The sequence below is a fragment of the Nanorana parkeri genome, unplaced genomic scaffold (genome assembly GCF_000935625.1).
Source record: "Nanorana parkeri isolate BGI_ZX_2015 unplaced genomic scaffold, ASM93562v1 scaffold158, whole genome shotgun sequence".
Classification (NCBI taxonomy): Eukaryota; Metazoa; Chordata; class Amphibia; order Anura; family Dicroglossidae; genus Nanorana; species Nanorana parkeri.
Genome location: NW_017306426.1, coordinates 1526263 through 1548369, shown reverse-complemented (window position 1 = coordinate 1548369; position 22107 = coordinate 1526263). Strand labels below are relative to the sequence as shown.

The 22107-nt window shown below is 40.7% G+C and overlaps 1 protein-coding gene across 3 annotated transcripts in view; it reads left to right on the top strand.

Moving 5' to 3' along the window:
• The window catches only part of RNF130 (ring finger protein 130), a 240657-nt gene that overhangs the window by 131646 nt on the left and 86904 nt on the right, over positions 1-22107 (top strand). For all 3 annotated transcript variants that reach the window (XM_018554435.1, XM_018554436.1, XM_018554434.1), the window contains exon 4: positions 18561-18632. In XM_018554435.1, coding sequence (XP_018409937.1) covers positions 18561-18632 — 72 coding nt within the window. The remainder of the gene's footprint in view (positions 1-18560; positions 18633-22107) is intronic.

The window sequence follows — 22107 nt, the reverse complement described above, 5'->3', positions numbered from 1 at the left end:
TACCACTATAATCCCACCATGCTGACTACAGCTCTGGCTATCACTAAATATCTAGCAGCCACTTCACACTAGTAGATTGTGAGCGTCTCCCCCCTGATCTAGGACAACATAGCTGATTTGGAAAAATTCTCCAATTCAGCTCACTTTCCAGTTCAGCTGTAAGACCCCATTCACACTGAGCGACATGGAAATCGCGCGACTTTGAGCGACATTGAGCGACATGTCGCGCAACTTCTTCCTATTGGGCTGTATGCAATCAGGAGCAATATCGCTCAAAATCGATCTAAAAAAGGGTCATGTAGGAGCGACAAGCTACCAGCGACGAGCTACAAGCGATATTGAGCGACGAGATGTGAACAGCTACATTGAAATGTATTGGTGAAGCTACATAGAGCGGAAATATGAGCGATATCGCTGCAAAAATCGCGCGATAAATCGCTCAATGTGAACGGGGCCTAAGTGTTCTTGTTCATTAAAAGGGCAAATAATTGCTTTAAAGAATCTCTTTCACTTTGCCATTTTGGGATAAAGTTAGAGTATTTTACTGGACTAACCCCCTCCCCCCAACTGACTTTTACTCATCTTCCATGCACTTCCCTGCAACTCCTGAAGTCAACAACATTGTACTCTTAAACAGATGACAATGTTCAGACCTTGTGATTGGCCACTCAGTCCCAAGCACTGCATCCTGGGAGAAGGTCACATGCTCTCTGCATACCTGGAAGTACTGAGCATTTGCACTTGGGCAACAAAGGTAAATATAAGTGGATCAGAGGGTGGGCTTGTAAGAGACTCTGACACCTGAATGGGCAAAGTGACCGATTCTCAATAAAGGAAACATGATAGAAACATGGAGGCCAATATTGCTCTCTCACCTAAAAATGCTGCTTTCACGTATGTCATGCTAACCCTTTTGCCTCAGTATTTTGAGTCACTGAACTGGGAGTAGTATGCAGGTAAGACTTAGATTCGGTCTTTTCTGATCGGCATTCTCCTTCTGGGGACAGTGACTCAGTGGGATGGTTAAACAACCAGGCAACTGGTATTTTCAGAACATCAACAATGGCAGCCCCCATACTTCTCCCATGACAGGTTCGCTTTAGACACCCATTAGGTGGGAGAGGCTTATTTAAGTAGTTGTTTTCTGGCAAACAGTACCCTGAGTGCTTGTTCACACCATCTCTGGACCAGAGTGGTTTTTGTCTGCACCTGAAATGCATCCCAGTGTATTCCTATGGTATTTATGGGCTCTGTTGACACCAGTGCAGACAGTTCTGGTGTAGGGGGAAACAATGCTCCATGCTCCATTTTTTTTCTGGCCTGGAACGCAGTAAAATGCATGCAAACGCTCTGGAACGCACTGGACCACAACAGAAAGCCAATTTTAAGCTAGAAAAATGCACCAGAATGCGTCAAAATGCACTGCATATGCAAAAACGCATCCAGATCTGGTCCGGACATGGTGTGAACAAGCCCTTAAAAAGATAAACGCAGGTAATTCGCTAATCATATAGCATACTCACTACTGTATGCTTGTTTGTTTGTTTTTCTCGAGCTTTCCTTAAAATATAGGTCATGTTTGTTAATAATAAATTGAATTTTAAAATGCATTATTATTATTTTCCTTTAAAAGCTAATCAGTGGGCACACCTCTAAAGAACAGCAGGGCGATATATCCAGCTTAATGTACACCACTAAAGTGTGCGACGAGGCAAGCTTTCCCTTTCAAAAAAATAAAAAATTAAATACATGTCGCTCATTAGACAAGTTGCTATGTGAGAAACGACCTTTCTTTTTTCCCTGACTGTTTTCTAAAGGTCAGGCGAAACTTGATGAAATTTTTATGCGCTGAAAAAGCTTCAGCAGATGAATGTTTAATGAGGAGGTGGCAGCACTTGAGATTCTCCGTTTGAAATGCTTAGATGTTGTAAAGGAGAAGATGCTGCTATTACCTAGCAATAAAAAGGTCCCCATTTGGTATATTTAAAGTCGGAGCCCTTGCAAGCACTTTTTTTTCCCTTTTATCCAGTTGTAAATTGAGTCAACACATTTCTGTCCTTAAGACCCCGTTCACATTGAGCGATTTATCGCGCGGTAATTCCCGCGATATCGCGGCAAATCACCGCGCGATATCGCGCTCCAATGCAATCCAATGGGGCAAAGGGTCCTGCTGTCGCGGGTCATGTGTCGCTACAGCAGGACCCTTTTTGGAGCGGATTTAGCCGCGATTCAAGCTTGCTCAATGCAAGCTTGAACGCGACATCGCGCGGCAAATCTCGCGATGTCGCGCAATATGCAAAGCGTGCAGTGGGAACGGGGCCTTAAACTGTAATATATAATGGGGGAAATTTATAAAACTGGAGCAAACAGAATCTGGAGCAGTTGCCCATGGCAACCAATCAGCTTCTCTCTGCAGTTTGCTCAGGTAAGATTTGAACATGAGATAGAGATGCTGATTGGCTGCAGTGCAAATCTGCACCAGATTCTGTTTGCTCCAGTTTTGATAAATTCCCCTAAGGCCTTGTTCACACCAATCGCAGAGCAGATCAGTTGTAGACCAGATCAAAACTGCGTACAATGTATTGCAATGGTATTTTTTTGCTCCAGTTCACATCGCAGCGTGCAGTTTCAGTGCAGGTGAAAAATCTGCAGCAGACCCTATTTTACCTGCTCTGGATCTGCAAACGCATCAAAAACGCATGCAAATGCCTGGAACGCACTGAAAGCCCATTTTAAACTTTAAAAAGAGTTTTTTTTAAAGCCAAAAACGCATCTAAAAGACTAGCGTGCGTGTGCAGAAACCTGACCGGATCTGCTCTGCATTTGGTGTGAACAAGGCCTAAATGTGATCAGTTATAGTTGGGGATTGTTTAGGAGAATCATATTTCATATTTATTATTTTCTTGGAGGGATTTTATTTTAATTTTTTTTTTTTTTTTTGGTTTAGTCTAGTGTGTTAGCGCTTTTGCTGGGAAAACAAAAATAATAATCTGTAATGGAGGGTTAACCACTTGTGTCTAGAAACACCAGCAGAGTTAAGGGAGGGATCTTGTTATTACAGCGCTGCAATAGGAATGCATACTATAATTGATTTTGATAATGCAATCAAAGTTTTAAAAAATCCCTTTTATGTAGTGAGTGTTGCCTTCCACCTGCCCATAACTTTCAATAATTTCCTGGATTCCCAGTGTGCTTTGCATCTCTTTCCCTGCTGCTTGGTGTGATGCAATCTCAATTTTTCAAGACTACTGTATATATTACATGATGCATTGCTTCCAGCAAGCAATGATAATGTTACATTGTTCAGATGTTGAGTTGTAGTTCTAAAATCAGGCTCTGTGAGAGCAGTGACACACGTAAGTTCAAGTTCACAGGCCTGAGTGAAACTGTGTCAGTGCATTGAGGAAGTACATCCTATGGGTATCTTCAACAAGTACATTTACAAACTTCTAGATGGATATGGTTATTTGGAGTGGGATGGAACTTTTGGAAATGCAATACAGAAATACATATTTTATTTTTGACCATAGATACCATTTAAAGGCAAGGCCTAGGAAAACAGCTAGATTCACAGTCAATATACATGTGTGTGAACTGTCTTACCTACCCAAAAAATTGTCTCTTCAGCCAGTGTTATGGTCTAGGCATCCTTGCCAAACGGCATAGGACCCTGACATCACTTTTTTACACTTATCCTAAAATAACACAGCTTGGTCAGGGACCTGCTTCAGACTGCTGACTGAATAGCGAAGGGACAGTATAACACTAATAAGGTTTTCTCTGTGCCTCCACCCCTTCAGTCAGCTAGCTACTTGTTTTAGATTGACACCCCTGTGCAATTCTGTAAAGTCTGGTTGCCTAATAGTGAAGCCATTTCCTATTCCAGATCTTCTATGCAGGACATTTCAGTTTTGAGATATATCAAAAGTAAGGTAATCACCCTCGTAGATAGTTGTCACTAGATCAAGTATCCCCATTGCAAGATTTCTATTCTGTTATGGTGACAACTGTTATGGTGACAACTCAAAATATTGGGTTGTCCCTCACCAGGCAATTGAAGAGATTGAATCTCCGTAGTGGAAACTAAGCAATTGAAACCTGACAGGGTTTCTGGTCCCTCACCACTCTATTCAAAACTAGAGGGGAAAAATAAATAAATCAAAGTTTGCTTTTATATACACCTTGAAAAGGCTAGTGTAGAAGTTCTATACATTGCAAGTTTTGCTTTGTTTTTTGGTATGTTTAGCTAAGTTTACCATTAACCCTTTCGCTGTCTCTGATATATGCCATAACTGCAGACACAGTCTGCCTATATGTGTGCAGCCAACTATCGTGCTTACATTGGAAGCTTTACAGCCGCCGATCACTTCCACGCTCTGCCAAAATAGGCGTCTGATTCCCCCCCCTGGTCCCCCGCCACCACCGTTATTCAGAAATAGCTCTAAATTCATGACCTGTAAAAGCTTTCAAACCTTTTGCTGCCAGGGCCGTGTTTACTAATTTGCACACATGTTAAAATGTACACTTTAGGTCTAACCCCCAAGATTAACTTATCTTTTCAGAATACAGAGACCCTGTAGACTAAAATGGTGGCAGTTGCATAGTTTTATGTTGCATGATGTTAGTGCAACTGTTTATCAAACCCACATTTTCAGTACACTTGTTACTTTTCGTCCTCATAAACACAATATATTACCAAATTTTTCAGTAAAAAATAGAAAGGATAATAATTAATAATATAATGGAGTAGATAGAGAACAAAAATGTCAAGCTGCAAAATTGTGTACGCCTGTGAAATTGCAAAACACTATGGTACCCACAATTGTCTATAGGTGACAATTGAACCCTTTCACGTATGACACAAGTCAGCAGCAGGCCCCTTTTTATTTGTACAGAGTCTGGGGGGGGGGGGGGGGGATCGGCCTGTAGATCCTCAAATCATCTCTGAATTGGTGCTGACACTCTCCTTCCTTCTGGAGGGTGGCTACTTTTCTTCTGTGTGTGTTGTATCACGGAAGTGAGCTTGGAGCGGTGGCTACTTTAGAACACACACATGGATCATGGACCATGGAGAACAAAAGAAGCCACCCTCCAGAAGGAAGGACAGTGGCAGCATGAATTCAGAGATGATTTGTGGATTTTCAGGCGAGTGAGGCATAAATAACATACATTTTCTTGTTAATAGTTAAAGAATAACTTTTTCTTAAAGGAGAACTATGGGGTTAGGGCTTTTCCCCATAGTTCTCCTAAGGGTAACTGGAGGACACAAACTAGCGTCCACCCGTCACCCAAAGCTTAGTATACCGCAAGCTACAGCAGCCGGAACGGATCCCAACACTTATGTCTGGATCCACCCAGCTGCGTGAGTGACAGTTGACTCTGCCTATCTAGAGGCAGAGCCCAGCTGTACCCGCCCCCTCCCATGTCCGTTCCGCCAGTCAGCGCTGGAGGATCGGACAGGGGAGGAGGGAATCCAGTCCCTCCCCTGTCACGGCTCTCTGCCGCCACAGGATCGAGACGTAAGCGAGCACCGGTATGTGTTCGCTCACTTCCCGATCTACTGAGCCGACCTGTGACAGTTTCATTGTCACAAGTCGGCTCAGATTATGAGGCTGAGTGAAAATCACTCACCTCATAATTCTCCTTTAACCCTTCAAGTGGGGCTCCCCTGCACTGCAAGGGTTAAGTGCTTATTTTTTTCTAGGTGCTAAAATAAGAACCTGAAGCTCCAAGCCAGGCTAGCTGTCACAGCGCTCCCTCCAGCCTGTCTCCTCCTCTGCTGCAGCATTGTAATCTTCCTCAGAGTCCTCAAGTCTATACACAGTGTATAGATGTGATTTATATACAGGACCTTGGTCTGCTGCAGAGGAGAAGAAGCCATCTCAGGCTCAGCGCATCGGGGTGAGTATAATTCTTTTTTTTTTAACCTAGCCAAAAACAAGCAGTTAACCCTTGCAGTGCAGGGGTAGTCCCACCCACTGCAAGGGTTAATGATTTTTTTCCTGGAGTTCTTCTTTAAGGTACTTGAATGCATTTTTAAGGTTTAATTCACCTTTATGTAATCTTCAGGTCTAAAATGTGTACAAAAAACCCCACAAAAAACGTATCTGGCAGCGAAAGGGTTAATACCATGTTACACCCATATTCAGGGTTTGACACGATCACATCGCCATCACCTTTTTTTTTTCAGTGTAGCCCGGCGCAAAGCGGTGCAATCGCATTACACCACTCCCAGGCTGTAGAACTGAATGAAGTTTGACTTGTGATATTTCAATAGTGTTCTAACAAAAGAAATGAAGCAGTGCGATGTGCCGGGATCAGCGGATCAACAGTTTTTCTGTCTGCACACCAGCGTCCCTGCTTACAGCGTGACTTGCTGGTGAGAATAGACCCTAACTTCACAGGTTCAGCCAGAAACGGTTTCATTAATTTATTAGAAATCGTTGGCAACAATGCAGCTTTATCTTTTTCGCAGGATAGCCATGGATCGTCGCTTTCCTCTCCTGAGAAAACCATTCTGAAATCCCAGCCATTATTTCTAAAATCCATTGTCATAAACTGTATTTGATATGTGCAGGGCCCATGGACTGTTGCTGTGTCTAAATAAGTAGAGAATGAATTCTTACTATTTGAATGGTGGTAAGAAATGTGGCCCGCAGGGTATTATTCCTCTTTGTCAGTCATGCAGTGCAAGTTTGATTAGGGCAGATGCAGTAGTTTTATGTGGTTGAAGCAGCGGAACGGGTGGAAATGTAAAAATGTTTTAACCATTTGTTCTTTTCTGTACATGTCGATTTTTGGGGAAAATGAAAAAGCAAGAAATATATGTTTTACACATGGAGAGGCAAGACAAAGTGCTATTGCAGATTACCTTACTAAAGCGAGCTGGTTTGTGGTGGCCATTTTGGCTTTCTGTAGGCGTCAGAGTTATAATTCATTATATTCAGTTCTGCCGAAGCAGTGCATTACTTATTTATTGCGTCCAATTGTTAATTGATTTCTCTTAATTGCCATCCCATTTCCTCATCTGCAGCTGTGTTGGGGCAGATCTGTGCTCATAATTGCAGTACGTTAATTACTCAATGGTTTAGCAAAATCTGTAAAGGCATTGATTTTCCGATTGGAGGTTGATCGCTAAAATTCCATTGCAGAATTTTCCTTCTGCTTTGAAAAAACAGATTCTATTATTTACAGTTAGTGTTCATTAAAGTTGGTCCCAAGGCATACAGATCACCATTCAAATACACTAATGTATTCATTATAAAAATCATTACATGTGTTTATATATGCTTCTAGCACACGTTCACATATCTGAAAACATATGTAAAAAGTTAGCGCTTGTATTTTCTTTTTTAAATACACTATATTACCAAAAGTATTGGGACACCCCTCCAAACCATTGGATTCAGGTGTTCCGTGAAATTTTCTTGCTACTAAATATTCAGCGGTCAGCGGTTAGTGGTATTATAACAAAGTGGAAGCAACTGGGAACAACAGCAACTCAGCCATGAAGTGATATTCTAGAGAAGTGGAGACTTGTTCTCTGGAGTGACCAATCACGCTTCTCTGTCTGGCAATCCGATGGACGTGTCTGGGTTTGGCAGTTGGCAGGAGAATGGTACTTGCCTGACTGCATTGTGCCAAGTGTAAAGTTTGGTGGAGGGGGGATTATGGTTTGGGGTTGTTTTTCAGAGGTTGGGCTTGGCCCCTTAGTTCCAGTGAAGGGAACTCTTAAGGCATCAGCATACCAAGACATTTTGGAAAATGTCATGCTCCCAACTTTGTGGGAACAGTTTTGGGATGGCCCCTTCCTGTTCCAACATGACTGCGCGCCAGTGCATAAAGCAAGGTCCATAAAGACATGGATGAGCAAGTTTGGGGTGGAGGAACTCGACTGGCCTGCACAGAGTCCTGACCTCAACCTGATGGAACTCCTTTGGGATGAATTAGAGCGGAGACTGCAAGCCAGGCCTTCTTGTCCAACATCCGTACCTGGCCTCACAAATGCGCTTCTGGAAGAATGGTCAAACATTGCCATAGACAACTCCTAAACCTTGTGGACAGCCTTCCCAGAAGAGTTGAAGCTGTTATAGCGGCAAAGGGTGGGCCAACTCAATATTGAAGTCTACGGACTAAGACTGGGATGCCATTAAAGTTCATGTGCGTGTAAAGGCAGGCATCTCAATACTTTTGGTAATATAGTGTATGTAGGTGCATAAGTCCTTCATAGATGCTACTGTCCCTCAGAATTGAAGTAATTATTCTCTTGAAGGTGTGCCCAAAAAAAGGCAGGCAAAAGAAAAAGGACTAGTCACCACTACTGCATGTGGTCTCCCTGCAGCTGATCCTTTCCTGATAACTAGCTTACCATGCGTTGTTATGCAATATCTGTGTTGCGGTGGCCATCTTGGTAGAATCATAGTTTCGCTTCCCCATGTCAGAACCTTCAGCAAGGAGAACAGTGAGCAGCACAGTAGAAGCATTACCAAATTTAAATCTAAATCTCCTGAGACTAGCAGTAGGCAGCAGTGCCTTAGATCTCATACTGCAGATATACAGCTATAAGGCTTCAGACAAAGACGTGTTTAGGCATACTCATGTACTAGGAAGTACTCTTCTATTTTTCAGGAGGAATTCCAGACAAAAGGTAAATTTTTCAGGTTACCGCTTAGGCTACATTACATTTCTAGATGAACCCTATAACATAGCAAATCACTTTTTCAGTTTAGGTACACTTAAAAAATCAATAAACATCTATAAATGTCCTAACACAAGATTAATCCTCAACATCAGCACGTTGGGTATTCCCTATGGATGCTTGCGTGTGGCGGAGCAGCCTCTTAATTCTGCTGAACGCCTTTCTAAAGCCCAACTCTGAGCACATTAATCTTCCTGGAGTACAGTAAGTTGAACACTGCCTTTTCTAAAAACCCTCCGGCCATATTGTCCCCGCAGATTATTGTGTATACATGTGTATGGAAGTCCAGGCTCCATTTTGTAATTAAACTGAAAGTTCAGTTGGACTTTAACGGGTCATAGAACTTTAGTACCTTTCCTTATGGCAGTGGTAGACATTGGAATCTTTTCAAGGATCACAACAGTGGAGTTTTTTCTCACATCCAGTAGTGTGAAGAATTGTTGAACATTTATAAGTTTTCATTTGTTTGAGGGCCCGTTCACTCTGGCATGTCAGTTAACATGCAGTGTTTTTGCAGATGGGCTAGTGCATTGTGGCAGCATCGACAGCGTGCATTGTATTGCACATTGCCAGAGCTATCTCTGTTTACATATTTTCTTAAACTTTATTAGTGGTGCACAATGTGTACACTCAATTTAGGTCCCCACACAGCAGTGCAGTGCACTGTGCTCCCATGCGGTGACCTGCAGTGGCATTCAGTGTGCTCCAGTAAAATGCAGCATGTTTGCATTTCATCGCAGTGCACCAAATTGTTTTCTATGTGTCCTTGCGGTGACCTGTGTTGAACCGGTGTGGCGAAATGCAGGTCATCGCAATATGTGTAAATGGGCCCTAACTCTCATCACTCTAGGGCTGTTCCCTAACTCTTAGGGCACATTCACGGCAGTCAGGCCCGGCGCTACCGCAAGGCAAGTAAAGCGTTCGCGTGACGGCGCTGCAGGGTGAGGACGGATCCGTAGCCGCGCCCTCCGGCCGCAATGCGATCAGCCGCACGGGATCACAAGGCACATTACTGTATGCATGCGGTCCGATCAAAATAGCAGCATTTTGATCGCACCGGACCGCAGGCATCATGTGCCTTGCGATCCCGTGCGGCCGAACGCATTGCGGCCGGAGGGAGTGGCTATGGTGCCATTCACTTCAATGGCCCGCCACGCCCCCTCCTGTCCCACTAAAAAGTGAGCCAGCCGCAATGCAAGCCAGTGCGTTTTGGCCAGAATCGGGCCGGGCCAGGCCCTTATGGTCCTGTATATTTAATAGAAGACACAAACACTTGTTTTCTATCATTGTCCTTTGTTTAGTTTTTTCTGGGTTAGCATCTGTTTGTTCATGGCTTTACATATTTGCACAGTGCATACGTTTGACATACAGCTATATGAAAAAAGTACATACACCCCATGAAAATGGATGACTTATTTTTTACACATTTGAACATACAAACATTAGGTCTTCATTCAAACAGTGTCTACATATATAGGTGATAAAAATGCAGATTTGTCATGTAGAAGAAAGTAAGTAAACCCTCATATTTACCACCACTTCAAAGCCATACATTTAGATTTAGATCCTTGCTAATGACATGAGTGTTATCATCATGCCAAGATAAAAAGAGCCCTCTAAGGCTTCAGAAAGAAGGTTGCGAATCCCTATGAACCGGGAAAGGGATTTGAAATTAATCATTCCACTAATCTGCAAGTGGTGTAGATTTGAAACAACCACTAATTTTGTCCAATGGCCATCCCAGAAAATTAAGCCCAAGAACTGACTGATGCTCAAATAAGTCTCCAAAAACCCCAAGTTTTCATTGAGGGATCTGCAGGTAACTGTTGCAATAGTGTCATAATGCACATACTAGATCTACAATCAGAAAGAGATGGAGTGGATGGAGGAATCTTGCTAGTCGGCCCCGCTGGCTCTCAAAATACCTTAACAATCTGATTGGATCCAGGCATTGTTCAGGTGTTTTGGCAGCGAGCGGGGCCGACAAGCAAGATACTGAAGCTTCCTCCATCCACACAGTTTAGCATAGATGGAGGAATCTGTTGCACTTTTTCCATCTGACCATAGAAAATCTGCAGGTAATCTATATGTGTATGTCCAGTTTAACAAGAGCGAGCCAGAAAGAAATTAAGCGTTCTGGTTAAATCACAGTGAAATGTTGTGGGGGGATTTGTTCATGCAAGGAAACCAACAAACCCTTTGTAACTAAAGTCATTTTGCATGGAATAGTGGTAAAAAAAATAATCTGGTAGGCAGTTATACAATAGGTCTACAAGAAGCCATTTCTGCTAAACAGGGCAATATGCACTTCTGAGGCCAAGGGTGTAGTTTTCATCAGTACAATTAATATTTTTGCAGAATAAATGATTGAAATGATTGAAAATGCATATTTTCCTTGTGTTTTTGTTCAAGTATATCGCCTTTTTCTGTAGGCACTGTTTAAATAAGGATCTGATGTTCTAAAATGTTGAAAAAGTCAACAATTTCTATGGGATGTACTTTTTCACATGACTGCACTTTATCTTTAGCTTCTTGTGTAGGAGACTATTAGTCATTCTTGCCTCTAGTGCATAGAGATAGTTTTGTTTTCTTCTTAGCTGAGGTTTTAGTGGGTACTATGCCTGGACAAAATGAACTTTTAGTATCTGTGCAATGATGTTGTTTGCTAAAATCATTGAATTTTAATATTTAGATGACCGGAAATGATTACAGATTCTTCTAAAGACTTTTATGCTGTTATGCACAATCCCTTCCAGTTATTCTGACCAATCAAGAAGTATTACTAAATAATAACTATCCAAAGCTAATCAATTATATTGTGCCAAGACCACCCTTGGAAACCAATAAAGAGGCAGCTTGTTAATAGTTGTTTATGACGGAGAACAATGGAAACTTTACTGTACAGAAGTATATAAAAGGGGTCGATGTAATATCAGTCAAGGATTCCATATTGCTTCGGATTTGGATGAATTGTGCTTAAAGAATAACCTTTCTAAGTCCTTACTTGACCATACAGTTTTAACTGGTGCATGGGGGTCTACCAACTTATTGGCTTTGCTTTATGTAATATAAAATGGAATGTGTGAATAGCTACTTTGTGCTTATCAGAGTCAGATGGCTTTCAAGGCCAGCCTAGGATAATGTTGGCTTCCCTGGGCCTGTGTCCACAGTCTTTCAATTGCAGCACAGATTTATCTGTCAATGAATTCTGAAAAGTCTCAGAAGCATCTCAAACTGATACCATCCACACAAGCTCTAATAGTGTTGGTGATTGGCAAATGGTTAAAAAACATTATCTATTTACCACTGGCTTGGATCCTTCATAAATATGCAATGGAGTAGGTAACCAGCTGCACTCCTTACCGGAACAATAGTAAACCTGCAGAAGCCGGTGGGTGCTTGTAGCAACCATGGACGGCACCGTGAACAACACAAAAGTAGCAAAAAATGTCACCAGCACACCAATGAGAAATTCAGCAAAAGTCTATTTAATGACAAATTGCCATTCAGTTACAAGCACTTTCTGGGCCTCAGAATGAGCCTGATGAAGGGGTACCCTTGAGGCCCCGAAATAATATAAATGAGCTCAGAATGAGCCTGATGAAGGGGTACCCTTGAGGCCCCGAAAGCGATTGTAACTGAATGGCAATTTGTCACTAAATGGAATTTTGCTGAATTTCTCATTGGTGTGCTGGTGAAATTTTTTGCTACCTCCATAAATATGAGCGCATTTGATGGTTTTAGCTATGTTACTCTTGCTACACTGTGGTTCACTCTGGAAAATCCTTATCCTCCAATTTTCTTTATCGTCTATGTTGCATAAAGCAGAGAAGTTGATACCACACTCCCTGTTCTGTGAGAAATTAGGCAGTGGCCTGTTTAATTGGCATTAATAATAATAACTGACCTCATGCATAAAAATTATATCTTGTAAGTCACTTTTCAGGGGTTTGTGTTCAGTAACAAATATTTTTAGCCTTGCCAATGCCTTAATGAACAATTCACCTTGTGTATCTCCCTTCCTCCCCAGTAGATAGTTTTACATTGGCATCACTTTCTTGTCCCTAAGCTCTTCAATGTGCATTGTACAAAATCAATGGAAAAACAGTAGATGGGGGTTTAGAGTGTTATTCCCAGAGGACCCCCCGCTGCTAATATCAATATCAGAAACCAAGTATCTTCCAAGTTCCATATCAATATAAAATTAGCTGGTCTCTTTCCAGAAAGGATTGTGTGCTGCTGTGAAGCAGAAATCCGAACCTTTCCTTCCTTCCTTCCCTGTATTTTGTCTTTTGGATCATTAGAAGTGCCTGGCCGAAAGCCTTTTCTTAACCTTCATGTATTTTGATGACATTATTTGTGCAGTAAAGACAAAAAGGGGAGTAACAGTAGCACACAGAAAAAGACAAGTGTAGCAATAGAGGACAGCAGGGTTCGACTTCCAGCATGGCTAAAGAGCTCTAATCACAACAGCAAAACCTTTTTTCAGAAATTATAATAGTTTCTTCCTGTCTGTCAAATGATTTATTTTGCTCTGCAACCATTCCTTTGTTATGCCTGTGTTCTCCATGTGAAGTGGTTGCTTCAGATTTGATGCTGTCCATACAGTACTGCAATATCCAGTCTATTTCAAGCATTTTCCAGCAGCTTCAATCATACAAATTATGAATTGATCAAGAACCTATTAACAGCTTAGGTCATTTAATAGTTTTGCTATTTTACTGTTTCTTTGATTTATTTGGTCACTTTTTTGTATTGTACAGCTGATAAAAGTGGTTAAAGTTGGCTGCAAATTACAGTGGCTATGGCCAGCACAATGAAGGTTTTTCAAAGTCCACTGGCTGCATGCATGTTCCACATCATTGACCCTCTAGGTCAGTGGTGGCGAATCTTGGCACTCCAGCTGTGCCAAAACTACAAATCCCAACATGCATCTTTCTCTGGGAGTCATGCTTGTGGCTGTCAGATCCTTGCAATGCCTCATGTTACTTGTAGTTCCAAAACAGCTGGAGTGCCAAGGTTCGCCACCATTGCTCTAGGTAGTAATGCCCCAGAGCCCTTACCTTCAAAAAGAATGTATAGTGGGTTTGTACATTTAGAACAGAAGGTGGTGTTCTGCTTGTCTCAGTTTCACATATTCAGCTATTTTAATTTTCAAGCTCCCCATTACAGAACTATAGGAGTGATTCCTTCCTCAGAAGAGAGTTCAGTAGGTAATTTTAGTCAGAAATACTGAGCCACAAAGTAATCATCATCTGCTGTACTGTCCCTTAAAGAGGAACTTTACCAATATCTTCAAAATAACAACAAAGGCATCTTTAGAAATGTTTAGTAATGACAATTTACAAACAGATACTTCTAGATCATTGCCGTTTTTTTTTGCATAACTTATTTCTCTTCCCCAGTCTTCTGACAGTGGCCATTTTAACTAAGGGCAGGTTACTAGATCTCCCTTTTACTTCCTGGAACTCTGGCACATGTGACTAGGACATGTGACCATGCACATCATCTCAGGGGAGGCAAATGCCTTTCCCTGAGATCTCATGAGTTTACAGATGAGATTTCCCAGCAATGCTCTGGTAATGTAACCTTCCCAGGTTGCAAAGCTTGCGCACAATTACCTAATTTGTGCCAAAGTGGAGCAAGAAGTGGAAAAAAATAAATTGTAAGTAAAATAAAAATGTTTGTTTAGCTAATGAGTTTGATTAGTTTATATCAATATGCAGAGATCTATGCTGATGTGATTTATAGTCAAAGGGGGTAAAGGTCCACTTTAGGTTTGATCACAGAGCTCTGGGAATCCTTTATCAGGCATCAATATTGTTTATTTTCAAAACAAAGATAATATATATATATATTATTTTTTGCATTGTTGTGTTAATTATTAATTTTGTTAAAATGTGTATTCCTTTTCAATTAATAAATGTTAATTGTTTTTGTAAAACAAGGGATATGTAACATTTTTAGTTAAATCGGAGCTGACTATTGACTCGCACTATGAAGTCAGGGGAGGAGCTTTGAAGTGTAATAATTGTGCAACACAACCTAATAGGAAGCAGAGCTTGCATATGTAATGAGCAAATAAGACTGCAACCATGTAAACACACACACATATATCCAACTCCAGCTTCTTCTGCCTTCTCCATTGAAGGTGCCATAAAGGAGTCTGATGAAGGCTAACCACTCTCTTATGTCTGTTGGCACCCACTGTTCACATTCACGCATCTGTCTGTCTTTCTATCTGTCTAATCATATATATGTCTGTCTGTCTCTCTATAAAGTCTAAACTTTTCCTGAGGCCAGGGTCACATTATTATGTTGTAGTGTTATATATGTTGGTGCACTGTGGTGCATTAATTATTAATTACACCTTGAAAGCACCGTACCAACACACCAGCATTGCAACGCAAATGCATTACCAAATATAGTTCATGCACCTTTCTTGGTGTGTTTTGCTGCATTAAGCAGCCTATTCACATGAACAGGCTGCCTTTACGCAACCCATGTTAACAGGTGTGTTAACGCGAGTGCAACAGCGTGAATTCAACCTTAACGTTTACCATATACTGTTGTTGACCTCGATAGTTCTATGGGCTTAAAATGACACTAAACTCGGGAATTAAATCTTAGAAATGCACTCAAGTACCTGAACTGTTAACAAAAATGTAGCTTCTTCGTGCATCACTTGGTTGTAGATCCTCACATCATCTCTGATTTTGTGCTGACACTGTCCTTCTTTCTGGCTACTTTTGTTCCCTATGGTCCCTGTGTGCGTTGTAAAGTAGCCACGGCTCCAAGCTCACTCCCGTGATAGACTACAATCTCAATACAAATTAGTAAACTAAACCAGAGATTGTATTCTAATTTGTATTGAGAATGTAGTCCATCATAGGGGTGAGCTTGGAGCCTACTTTACAACACACAGGGACCATAGGGAACAAAAGTAGCCACCCTCCAGAAGGAAGGACCGTGCTGGCACACATTCAGAGATGATTTGAGGATCTACAGCTGAGTGATACACAAATAAGATACATTTTTGTTAATAGTTAAGGTACTTGAATGCATTTTTAAGATTTAACTCCTGAGCTTAGTGTCCATTTAATTAAACTGGGGCAATTTTCCCGAAAATAGATTAATCCTTTATCACGGAACTCAATGCTACAAACCAACTATGGGTGACCTACATTACTTTTGATAGGACACACTAGTGTTTGGCCTTTTCATATGGCACACAAGGTTTCATCTACAAGATGATCTTTAAGCCTGACTACAGATTGATCTTTTTGCCTCTTTAAACCTTTGTCACTTTTTCTTTATTGAAGAACATTTTTCAAAGCAATAACAAAGAATAACTTTGTTCTGAGATCCCCTGGTGTTTGAATGTCAGGATGATCTAAACTACCTGTCTATAATCTCTTGTCAGAAGGAAGTTTTAGTGGACATTAATAGGTAGAAAGAAAAACAAGGTTTGAAACCTGTAAGGGCTGGTTGCCCATGAGGACATTCAGAGTTGATTGGTCCAGTTTAGAACAACACTTGCTTAGTGTCTTTAGCACAGGAGCAATGTTTATTTAGCAGATTTAGAGCTAGAACTGTTTCTTCTGAAGAAAAAAAAAGTTCTTAATTCTACAAAATAACTACTTTGTTGTTTGTACAGTGATTGTGTACTACTGTTCTGACCATGCATATCACTGATAACAACCAAAGAGAATGGGGCTTTTTAGGTGACTTCTAGACAAATCAAAGAGATGCAGCTAGACATAATGACACGTAGCTAATTTCATAATAAATACATATTTAAAAAATTAATCTAGATTAATATCCTGGCTAGCAAACATTGAATTCATAAAACGTAACACAATAATTTATGACAAGACCACATTACATGTATAATCAGCATAACACCTCCAGGATCCCTTACAGATTTGTATTGTGCACAATGGCAATAATTAATATTCTTTAGCATTGAGTACATTATAACAATGTCCATAGTTAATTGGTCAAGACTCAAAAATATTGTCACATATTTCATAATGTTCCATATTTCCTCTCGCCCCGACCGCAGACATCACACGCTAACGCTATGGACTGCCTGTGTGTCTGCGGTGGGTAATTCAGGAGGAGGGGAGACCTGTGAATTTGGAGAGAGTCAAGTTGACTCGGGATATCTGAGAAGCTGAAATACCTCATAAGATGTGCTCCCAGGCCACCTCTACCTCTCCTTATCTCCTGGCTGAGTGGAGGAACTCCCCTAGGTGCGAATTTGCTCGTCATCAGAAATCTCTGATATACGGCCACCTCTATAAACTTCTTGATAAAGCTACGGCGAAACGCGTCGAAGAATGGACAAGTACAGATTTGTCAGAATAAATATGGAACATTATGAAATATGTGACAATATTTTTGACCAATTAACTATGGACATTGTTATAATGTACTCAATGCTAAAGAATATTAATTATTGCCATTGTGCACAATACAAATCTGTAAGGGATCCTGGAGGTGTTATGCTGATTATACATGTAATGTGGTCTTGTCATAAATTATTGTGTTACGTTTTATGAATTCAATGTTTGCTAGCCAGGCTATTAATCTGTATTAATTTATTAAATATGTATTTATTATGAAATGAGCTACGTGTCATTATGTCTAGCTGCATCTCATTGCATTGTCTAGAAGTCACCTAAAAAGCCCCACTCTCTTTCGTTGTAAATTATTCAGGGGTTGGTGTCTCCTTTTGGTGCTGATCCCAAAATTTTTTCATGCATATCACTGAATGAGGCCTTTTTATTTTCTGCAAGGGTCAGTCCACCAAGCTAAATTCCAGTTTTTGGTAGACGCTGCAAAGTAAAACCACCTGATAGTTTATTATATCTCTTGGAGACTTTCAGTGAGATCTCTGCACTTGATGTGGGTCTGCAAACCTACTTTGACCATTGTGAACTCTTCTTACTATATTTTATGGTTTTTTTATATTATGGAAAATGCAGCAGTAGTGACTTGGACATGCAAAGGTGGACAGAAGCATTCAAAGCTCTCAGATGGACCGGACACAGTTATAAATTATTAAAATAAATTTTGCATGGACTGACTGTTTAAACTAGGCATATAAACATTTTTATTCATGTTATAATGCCCATTAAAATCACATTTGTACCTTTTATTTAATGAATCTTCATTTAGCTAATTTTTCTCCTCATACTGTAAAAAAATTAATGAATTTAAAACAAATTCTATATTGCATATACTGTACCACCTTCCTACAGACTAATTGATGGTAATCCAAAATATTTCAACTAGTCCAGTACCTTTACCAGAAACTAAATGCAATTCAACTATGGCCAGTAATGGGCCCTGTTTTTATAAATATGGTTAGATTGGAATGTGTGTAGGCACCGTTGCTTACAGCCTTTATTTCTAAAAGCAAGCTTAAAAGTGCAATTGTCCTCCGTGGCCTGAAAACAAAAGCTGTATTTAATTATGTGTACAAAAATAGCTGGATATTAGACATTTTTGTAGGAGGGTTTGGAAGATCCTGGCACTTGAATTCCACACCAAGTATAAGGCCTTATTCAGACGGGGCATGTCTGTGCTGCCCTCGTAAATGGGCCGATCCCAGGAGGGACAGGTGCTGTGTCCAATTGTGCACCAGCAGTCTGTTCTTCCCTATCGGAGGACGCGGCTATACGCTGTCCTGAGCACACCAGAACTTGTACATCCATGCGGGTCCGGGTGTCCGCACTTAACTTTGTTTTGGAGAGTGAATTAAAAATACTCTTGAAAAGTTGATATCGTTGAAATGTTTCTTTGCACATATACTTCTTCTCTCCAGTCCAATTATCTTCTCAATGTGTTTTCACAGCGACGGCTTGGAGATGCAGCTAAGAAGGCCATCGGCAAACTCACAACGAGGACGGTCAGGAAAGGAGATAAGGTGAGCGGTGTTACATGCATATAACCATAATCTTTCCCAGTTCTCTTGGGTGAGCAGATTGTGAGACGTATTCACTGGAACATGCAGATTTGATTAACTAACTGTATGGCAATACATAGATTTGAAAGCTGGTCATTTCTGTGCTGTGTGTACAACGATTGTTTGGCTGACCAGAATCATGACATTGCGTCCTAGTCACTAAAAGTGTTCTCCATAGTAGGGCCCTAAGCCCTGTGCAAGCATTGGGCAGATGGACTTGTAACTTACACAAGGCTTTTAATGACAAGTAAATAAAACCGTTACTTTGCCCTACATGGTTAGGCTGTAAATGTGGAAAGTCAGACTTTGCCCTTTTTACTTTCAGCAGCTCGTCTGTTGTTTTCAGTGGTAGTTTTTTTTGTAAAGTCGTTCCTATGTAAAGTTGTTTATAGATGTCCATACACATGAGGTGATCGTAGCCCAGTGCAAGTTTGGAGTGGAGATCCTCATTTCTGTGAGCTTAAGCAGAGAGCATCAGGTACTTTTGACCAAGAAATCATGATGGACCCTGCTGAATACATTTCAATATCATTTTCTGAGATAACCTAATGTAGGAGGTCTGTGGACTTGCATCTGCAGTACCTCTCTGCTTTGTGCCCTTATATGTTAATGTGCATAAATCTAAAAACCAAAAAGAATATGTGGATTAAACCTGCACAGTATCCGCTCTCCAATGTGCATGGCCCCTTTGTATAGCAGCTTAAAGGGGGCTTTGCAGCTAAAATGCAAGGTCTGGTTTTAAGCATCTTCTTTGCTTAAAAACAGCATAAACTTGTACAAAACAAACCTTTAGGGGATTACAAATGTAGGTAGTATCCTTACCTTTCCTCCAGGGGAAGCCTAGATGAGGATGAGGTCACCCTTATTTTGCAAAATCTGGGGAATGGCGTATACTCCAAATCTTGCTGAGAAGACACTCAAGATTTCTCAGCATTCCCTGGGATCTTATCAGCAGGAGGATGACATCACCCCCTACATCCCCAGAAGCTGGAGGAGAGGTACTCCTTTTAATTTAGGGGGAGATGTGGCACACTTCAGCGGAGTGGAAGGCCCATTTTAGAGCAACACGATTGCTAAAATTACACTACCTACTATACCACTGATTATTTTTGTTGGTGTAATACAGTCCATTTTTCACATTTGCTCTTCTTTGAATCTTTAACATGATTCAAACTGAAATGCATAATCCAAGGATTCTTTTGTGCAGCTACTGATGGAAAACTAGGGGTTAATCCTGTGCCATTCCACACTGTTTAGCTGGTGTTGTTGAGATGTCTGTGGGTTTTGTACATAAATTTTACATTGAAGCAGACACTGACACAGTATACTGCTGAGTGGTGTCTATGACCAAACAGTTCAGCAAATGCTTAGCAGTGTGGTAAGATTAGGCTTGGGATCACATTTCACTCAAATTAATCTAAAAATAGATGTCACAGCAACAAAGTGTAGAATGAAATTATCTGTTGTTAAAATGTTTAGCGTCTGTTATTCTGGACATACATAGGACAATCATCCACAGGACGATCTTCTAGGAACTTCAACCAGATGATGAAAACCACTGGACAGATCAAGGCAATCTACTACCATCAACAGTTTATATATTTCTAATTACATGGCAGGGATGGTGATCTATTTAACTGGTTTGCTAGAAAATACATTGTATATGGCCATCCCTATATTGTTAGAGGGAAAATGACAAGAGCTCTGGTAAAACAACACTGTCAATAGAAAAAAAGAAACTACAAAGCCACGCATTTAAGGGACACTAATGACGTAGCATGTGTGGGGGGCTCAATTTGATTGCCCAAAGGCACGTCTGCTGATATGTGGTTTTCTAAACATGTATTGTCCGCTTGTTCAAACATGCATGTTTAACTGAGGGCAGGTAGGATATGGGGAACAGTCAGATAGCTGCTGGTGTATTTTATCTTGAGAGGAACAATAGTAAGGTTTTTAGACGTCTCCAACTGATCTTGCCCACTAAGGGAGGCAAGCCTGCAGGAGTCTGCTGCTCCCATAGACAAAAGATATTCATCTGATCTGGCTGAAAACAGTCGGAGGCAGCGGTCCTTGTATTTCAAGCACTGTGGAAAGTGCTAGGATTAAGCTATCACGGAGTTTGATGTACAGCTGCACTGCAGTGCAGAACACTTCTTAAATAATCCCACAGAACAGAATGATTTCAGTGTAGAGCTTGTATTAACAAGGAAAAAGGAATCCAGGGGAATTTAATGTGTACATGTTTTACATTCAGAAATGCTCATAAAGGGAAGGGAGTGTGTGCATGAAGGCCTGGATTTTATTAGGAGCTTGAGAGATGTTTCTCAGGCTTGAGGTTTTAATAGTTCCTGCTGGGGAGATATATATTGCCAACAGCAAAAGAACTAAAGGTGTCCATAAGAGTAGGGTGGTGGTGGTGGTGGCGGCACAATGGCTGTTTTTTAGGAAATGCCTTTTTTTAAAGATATTTTGCTAATTTTATTACCCACTGAAATAAAACTGCTTGTAGCTTTTCATTGGCTCTTTTTTTATGCTAGTTTGACTATTAAAGCAGAAGAATGTAGGTGACCCTTTTGCTGCCCAAAACTCCTAAGAGATTTTAACACAGTTGCCAACAACAAATTAACCCTCAAGGTGTTCATATATGAAGATGTGGAGATGATCAAAGTTTATGCAGCAGTGAATGACAGCCCTAAAGAAGCGTTCTCTTTAAACACATCATTATCAGGGAATTGTGATTGGCAGTAATGAGCACTATATATTGATAAGCCCAGATACTTTCAATTGAGCGCGGTTTCCAGAATCATCCTTTAGAGCACCTGAATGATGCTCATCCATTACCAACTCAAGACCCCAAAATGGGTACTAGAAAATGTCATAACCCTAGTAGTAGAACATGCACCCATTAAAATTTGGGTAGAATCGTTTTTCAAGTACTTTTTAAAGAGGTAGTCATCCTAAAACCAATACACCTGTTTTTGGTGTTTCTTGAAGAGTTAAAGCTCAACTCCAGGCAAACCACTAAATACACACAAGTTGCTTTACTTGGTAAAGGATTTGTTTTTTTACAGCCAGCCTGGTGACCTGACATATGTGACCATCTGTCTGTTCTTGTTAACATGGTCCTTGTCAGCACAGGTACATGTCGCACATATGATTAGCTATTTGTGCTGCCCCAACGTATCCCAATAATTAGTATAGAGGATTGTGAGAAATCAAGTCAAATCCCAGTATGTACTCTAGTTCCATTCAAAAGCAGTGACCTTTTTAAACAAATAACTACATCCATGTACAGTATATTATATTGCAGAGATAAACAATAAAAAACCATTGGCAAATGAACGTTTCTCAAAGTATGTGGTTACATCAGTGCCATAAATTAAGTGCTGTCTTGTACACTCTGTACTGTTATCTCATACAGTGTTATCAGCCCTTT